Source organism: Astatotilapia calliptera, chromosome 9 (genome assembly GCF_964374335.1).
Source record: "Astatotilapia calliptera chromosome 9, fAstCal68.1, whole genome shotgun sequence".
NCBI classification, from domain to species: domain Eukaryota; kingdom Metazoa; phylum Chordata; class Actinopteri; order Cichliformes; family Cichlidae; genus Astatotilapia; species Astatotilapia calliptera.
Genome location: NC_137430.1, coordinates 31,917,703 through 31,924,882, shown reverse-complemented (window position 1 = coordinate 31,924,882; position 7,180 = coordinate 31,917,703). Strand labels below are relative to the sequence as shown.

Genomic DNA, 7,180 nt, shown 5'->3' with positions numbered 1-7,180 from the left:
TCCTTCCAATAAAACAAGAAGTTCGTTATTTCGGTATTGTAATAACCAAAAACCAGGAAAGAAGAATTGATCAAATTTCTTATCTAATTCTAGTGAAACTCAAACACAGATTTACTCTGTGGCTCTTAAGAGATTTATCATTAAAAGGCAGAGTATTAAAAACTAAAGCAGAAGGTATCTCTCATCTTACATTGGCATTGCACCTTGATAATAAACTCATAAAAGAGGTTGATAAGTTACTTTTCAACTTTATTTGGAAAAATAGGACACACTACATTTAAAAAACAGTTCTTATGAACTCCTGTGTCAATGGAGGACTTAATGTGTTCGATTTTAACACTCTAAATAACACATTCAAAATAAATTGGTTAAAAAATATAATTACAAATCCTACATCCATTTGGATACTATACCTATGTACATGTTTTCTAAGGAAGGTGTCCTTACTTATAATTTTAATATTGATAAAATCCCTATATAAATCTCTGCATTTCATCGCCAATCTTTTTTAGCATGGACTCTTATTTACAAACATGGTCTACACAAACACCAAAACCACAACAGATGTGTGATTAACTTGTTAATCTTAATGGTTAAATTTCATATTCACAAATCCAAATGTTTAGGAAGACATCCCTCTTTTTATGTTTTTTTCCCACGAGCTTGCGCAATACCTTTAATATAGTGCTGTTTAATTCTATTTTGTATAATGATGTTTAAATAAAGGTTTGTAAAAAAAAAAGAAGAAGAAGAAGACAAAGAAGGAGGAGTGTGCGTACTGTGCTCTTTGCTGTGTCTTTCCGCCATTTTAAAAATGGGCACTTTTTGAAGAACCCGCATCAAAGTATTGTGGAGAAGCGTCGTGTTAAATCTAATTGATGAACGGCTTTTTGTGAGGTATGTGTTGCAGCTGCGAAGACGAACGTACGTTCTCCTGCTAGGTTACAGCTGGTAGGAAGGTGCGTTCAGTGTCTCTTTGTAATTTTAAGTTTCCATGTCAAACGAGATAAAACAGTTATTTCTGGATGCGCACTTGTTCGCTGAGTTTGGTAAAAATGTGTTTTTGTAAACCACTGACGTTTCTAAATGTAACTGCTTTTATTTCATTAGTTCTGACGAGGACAGCTGAATGATGTTGTTGGTGAGCTTGGATTAAATCATCTCTAAACAAAGAACTTGTCCTCGTGGTGACTGACTTGGGGAGTGGAGGTCAGTGAGCCCATTGTCTCTGCTGGTCCGACTCCAACTACAAAGCCGGCCCGCTCGCCCCCTCCTGAGTCTGAGAGGAGATCCAGAGTAAGTCAGTTATAACTACACTGGTTGCTTAACTTCATCATTTTCTACAGGGTCTCTCTCTCTTAGCTCACTTTGATTTGATTTCTGCCTTCTGTTTAGCCTCTCTGTTTGTCTGCCTCAGTACATTAATGTTTTATCATTTGAGATAAACTCTCTGTTTCCGTTCATATGAAGGTGATGTCTGTGGATATTGTGGGAAATATACATGTAGCAGTATTTCAGTAAGTGTCAGTCAGTCAAGAAGCAAAAGAATATTTAAACTAAAACACATTAAAAGAAGTGTTTTGCTTGTAACTGCATAAGTTCCTGCACAGGGGCGGTTAGAACAGGATGTACTCAGGATGTGGCATACACGATCACGGGCCTCATAACGATCAACAGGAAACAGCTGGGGGTGAAAGGGTCTCGAAACGGCATTCTAAGTGTTGTAAAAAGGAACTTACTCATGCATCTTTAGCGTGTACAACCCTATAAAATAAAGAAGTTCTTGTCCTTCCTCTATGAGATCTACCAGACTACACTGAGGGTGGTATCATGTACGTCTCCCACATATGTGCTTAATACATAATTGTTGTGTACTGGACCTGATCTGAGTATTGGTTGTTTGTTCTCAGCCCAACATAAAACAATCGGGACAAGAGGCTCAGCATGACCTCATTAAAAATCCACTTTTCTTCTTTCATATTCTTTCTGACGTCTTTTCTTGTGTAAGCTGCTAACTCTTGTGATGGAGATTTCTTTATTTTATGTGTTGATCATATGTTTTGACAAAATGACTTTAGTAATATCTATAGTACATTTTGTGTGACTTGGTTCTACATATAGGAAAACATCAAATATGTATTTCACAGGTTATTCCACACACAGATGGGTATTGTGAGTGAGTTGGACTGAAACTCCCAGGCACCATGAGACATGAGGCAGATAGTGAGACTCCTTATCTCCAGGAAGGAGGTGTTGAGATGAAATTATTTGAAGTGCCTCAATTCTATGCTGTATATTAACTAAAATGCCATATAACCGTATAGTGTAGTATTAAGTGGACATGGCCCTGAAAAATAAAGGCATTAGACTACGTGTCCTTGGGGGGTAGAAAGCTGTAGATTCTCGCCCACGCTTGCCTGTGAAAAACTAGATAACAGGGGACCATCTTCTAGTGGAGATGCATTATAACTCACCTGTGCATTATAATAAAAGGTGTTGATTGCAGCTGACAGTGTCTGCAGACTTTGATAACTGTGACACCCTCGTGGTTAATCAGAGGGAAATCTGAGCCAGTGTGGATTTGGTTGTACAGCTCTCACACATACAACCTGAACTGCACATTGTAAGTGTGATGTTCTTCAAATTTGAACAAAGTAAAAACTAAAAAACTTTGAAGTCACACAAGCCAAAATTTTATTCACAATGTTGAACTTTTACTACTTTTATCGCCAAAATGAGCTCACTTCAAATGTTTACCACAGCATAGCGTCCCCAGGCACCTGAGACGTTTGGCAGATGGTGAAACTGTTTATCTTTGTGAGGTAAGAGGGGGCACTTGTGGATGAGCTGAAGATATAGACCTGATGTCACTGTTTGGGTTCTTTGTCATTACAGGAGAAAGAAGTGAAAGCAGGCCCAAACCTCAGCACATGGATGACATCAACCAAAAACATCCAGCACCAGCAAGTAAAGATGAGCCAGCGGCGATCCCTGTGGAAAAGACTTTTCCTGCTATGAAGCAGCCCAGAAGACGCAAGCGCGCCAACAGGGAGGAGAGAAGCTTGAGCTGTGATCAGTGTGGAAAGGCTTTTACTCGGAGTAGCAACTTAAAAACACATCAGCTCATCCACAGTGGAGAGAAACCATTCAGCTGCGATCTGTGTGAGAAGACCTTTACTAAGAGATGGAACTTAAAAACACATCAGCTGATCCACAGTGGAGAGAAACCATTCAGCTGCGATCTGTGTGAGAAGACCTTTGCTCTGAGATGGAGCTTAAAAACACATCAGCTGATCCACAGTGAAGTTAAACCATTCAGCTGTGATCAGTGTGGGAAGACCTTTACTCAGAGATGCAGCTTAAAAACACATCAGCTGATCCACACCGGTGTGAAACCATTCAGTTGTGATCAGTGTGGAAAAACCTTTACTCTAAGATGCAGCTTAAAAAAACATCAGCTAATCCACACCGGTGTGAAACCATTCAGCTGTGATCAGTGTGGAAAAACCTTTACTCAGATTTTTCACTTGAAATCACATCAGCTGATCCACACCGGTGTGAAACCATTCAGTTGTGATCAGTGTGGAAAAACCTTTACTCTAAGATGCAGCTTAAAAAAACATCAGCTAATCCACACCGGTGTGAAACCATTCAGCTGTGATCAGTGTGGAAAAACCTTTACTCAGATTTTTCACTCGAAATCACATCAGCTGATCCACACCGGTTTGAAACCATTCAGCTGTGATCAGTGTGGAAAGACCTTTACTCAGAGATCCAACTTAAAAGCACATCAGCTGATCCACACCGGTGTGAAACCATTCAGCTGCGATCTGTGTGGGATGTCTTTTACTCAGAAAGGTCACTTAAAATCACATCAGCTGATCCACACCGGTGTGAAACCATTCAGCTGTGATCAATGTGGAAAGACCTTTACTCAGAGATGCACCTTAAAACAACATCAAGTCGTCCACACGAAATTTAAAGCTTTCAACTGTGATCTGTGTGGGATGTCTTTTACTAGGAAAGCTTACTTTAAATCACATCAGCTGATCCACACCGGTGTGAAACCATTCAGCTGTGATCAGTGTGAAAAGAGCTATACTCTGAAAGGTCATTTAAAGGCACATCAGCTGATCCACACCGGTGTGAAACCATTCACCTGTGGTGAGTGCGGAAAGTCTTTTATTAAGAATTACCGCTTAAAAGCACATCAGCTCATCCACAGTGAAGTTAAACCATTCAGCTGTGATCAGTGTGGAAAGACCTTTACTCAGAAAGGTGACTTAAAGAGACATTATATGATCCATGTTGGAGGTAAATCATTTGTCTGTGATCAGTGTGGAAAGTCTTTTCAGGATAGAGATCACTTAGAGAGACATCAGGGCGTCCACAGTGAAGTTAAACCTTTCAGCTCTTATCTGTGTGGAAATTCTTTTACTGGGATTAGTAGGTTAAAAATGCATCAGCTCATCCACTCTGGAGTTAAATCATTTGTATGTGGTGACTGTGGAAAGGCTTTTACTCGTATGACTGGCTTAAAATCACATCAGCGCACCCACTCTGGAGTTAAATCATTTGTATGTGGTGACTGTGGAAAGGCTTTTACTCGTATGACTGGCTTAAAATCACATCAGCGCACCCACTGTGGAGTTAAATCATTTGTATGTGATCAGTGTGGAAAGTCTTTCATCCATTACAAAAGTCTATTGAGCCATCAAAAGACCCACAAAGTGTCCTCCTGTGAGAAAAGTGGCAGACCAATGGGACATTACCCTGACAGGGTTCATTTGAACACAGTGGGAGAAACGGGGGTTCTGAACAAAAGTTCTTCTGGATGCTGCGTCAAACTTAAAAAGCTTGAGATCAGGCTTCACAGAATTCAGCTTTAATTTCCTGAGAAAGTCAGAGCTTCACTGTCTTTGTAGATCTAGTGAAAACATGAAAGGGTGCAAAAAGAGGCACTGTGGTACTGCATGATGAAGTCAGAAGTGACAGAGAAGTATGTGAGCGTGGTTCAGGACATGTTTGTGTGGTAGCAGTGACTACCACACATACTTGGGTTGAAGGTGGGGGCAGGATTACATCAATTCTGAGCCCCTTCTTCCTTTTTCAAAGAGAGGGCAATACTCAGGAAAGGATGATGACAATAGAGCTGCAAGACAGGATGGAAAGAAAAAGAGTTTAAGAGAAGATCATGAATGTTGTGAAGTGATCGAGCCGCGATTACAAAATCTTAGCTTATGGAGTTAGTTATCCCAACACAAGTTTAGCAAGTTACACTTCACTGGCTGTGTCCACAAACAGCATGCAGAGCAAACATTACTCCCATCATCTGATCACAAGAAAAGCAAAATGTCAGAAGAGTTCACCTTCTGGGTCAAACTGTCAGACCTGTTACTGTTTATTTGGCTGTTCATTGTGAGGTAATTATCAGTGGCAGTGCTGCGCCACTTCTGTTGTAACTCACAGGAAATGTGTTTTAAATGGGCTCTATTGTCTTACAATATTGTGTGAGTCTGTTTTGCTCCAGAAGGACACAACCATTCCTGCAATTTTTAATGTTACAGTAAAAAAAAGTAAATTCATAAATTTGTGTCATTTTAAACAGGCAGTATGTGGAAAATTACACGTGGGTAAGAATATATTTAATGTTTTCAGTGGTCTGTTTTCTTACAGGATGTGAGTGTGTTTTGCTCCATGAAGACACAAACCTTCATTTTTTGTTATGTTGCAGTAAAAATATTTTTATTGTAAGTCATATATTTTCGTCATTTTATCCAGGCAGGATGTAAAAGATTAACTGAATCCTATGAAAAATAAAATGTAGAAAGATGTGACGTATCTTTCCGTCTTTTTCTGAATAATTACACACTGCTTAAAATTAATTGCAGTATAATTATTTGTTTATTTCTTCCTCTGTAAGAAACTGACTTGCTGTCCCTTTGTTCCCGTGTACCTAAGTAATTGTGGGTAATATCTAGATGCACGCTCAATCATCCAGGTAAGGAAATCCCAGAAGTTGATTCTGTTCATCTGGACGTAGCATTTTCAGTGGGACAAACGTTTCGTAACTCATCCCAGAGACTTCTTCAGTCTCAGCTGACTGCAGGTTTCTCCAATCTTATAAACACTTGCATAATTTTTGCATAATGAATGAACAATGGGCTGTGAGGTCAGTTCCTTGATCATTAGCATGCAAAGTGTCATGAACACTGATCACTAAATCCACTATTGGAGTGTACATTGTCCGCTCCATTTCTAGCTGAATGCATCACATTTACTTCTTCACATTTTGTACCAGAAGACTTACCAGCCTTTAGAAGACAGTGGTCCCGAACCAGAAATGGTAAAGTCGCTGTGTATAAGAGCAAGGATATTATATAGGGTCTATCTGACAATATAAATGGTACTTGATTAAATATTAACAGCAGTACTAAGTAGCAGCCTGACCATTGATTCAGATTGAATACATAATTTTCTCTGGGAGCAGGCCTGTCGTCTGGAACATGCTTTATATTTACAGCATGGAGGGCATCCGGGTGGGTCTTTATAAATTGCTTGCAAGTAGTCTTAAGATGACACTTTGCAGATCCCAGTGCCAACACTTCTCATAAGCCTTCACCCTTGTGTACTTCTGCTCTGTGCTCACTTGACAAGTTGTTTCAGATATCAGAATACTTTATTAATCCTGAAGGAAATTAGGGTTACAGCAGGCAGCACGCTAATGGCGCATGCGCACTTACAAAGGAACCTTCTGACCAACTTTACACAAACATCACATTGAGGAGACATGTCAGAAAGGTAGGCTGATAGGAAAAAAAAAACAACGAAAATACATAACATGAGGTAAGAGGAGGAGAAAAAAACTCCACTCAGACTGAGCTCCTAGTGGGAGAACAGTTTGATAACAGAAAAAACACCTCAGCACAAAAAGCACATGACTATCAATACACCATAGAAACACAAGACAAGCAACAGGGGAGGGTAAAGGGTAAGAGAGAGCCGCTGTAGACAGCGCATCCGATCCTGCAGTGTGTCTGCGCTGGTCCAGTCGACTGCCATCTTCCCCGGTAGGGCACAAGCATCGAAGGCATTTGGAAAGGGAGGGGGGATGAGTGTGTGCATATCAGTGTATGTGTGTGTGTGTGTGTGTGTGTCCAGAGTTCAGCTGAGACAGTGT

The 7,180-nt window shown here is 40.1% G+C and overlaps 1 protein-coding gene across 3 annotated transcripts; it reads left to right on the top strand.

The window, feature by feature from the left end:
- The first annotated feature begins 753 nt into the window (after positions 1-753).
- LOC113029650 (uncharacterized) lies at positions 754-5,837 on the top strand. Of its 3 annotated transcripts, XM_080306237.1 has the most exons (4): positions 754-897; positions 1,111-1,296; positions 2,763-2,822; positions 2,896-5,837. In XM_080306237.1, exon 4 carries the CDS (start codon positions 2,931-2,933, stop codon positions 4,887-4,889), a length of 1,959 nt encoding a protein of 652 aa, XP_080162363.1. In that variant the 5' UTR covers positions 754-897; positions 1,111-1,296; positions 2,763-2,822; positions 2,896-2,930; the 3' UTR covers positions 4,890-5,837. The 3 variants fall into 3 exon arrangements, with proteins under 3 accessions (XP_080162363.1, XP_080162361.1, XP_080162362.1); XM_080306235.1 differs by lacking the exon at positions 2,763-2,822; XM_080306236.1 differs by lacking the exon at positions 2,763-2,822 and having other exon boundaries at positions 754-959.
- The last annotated feature ends 1,343 nt before the right edge of the window (positions 5,838-7,180 follow it).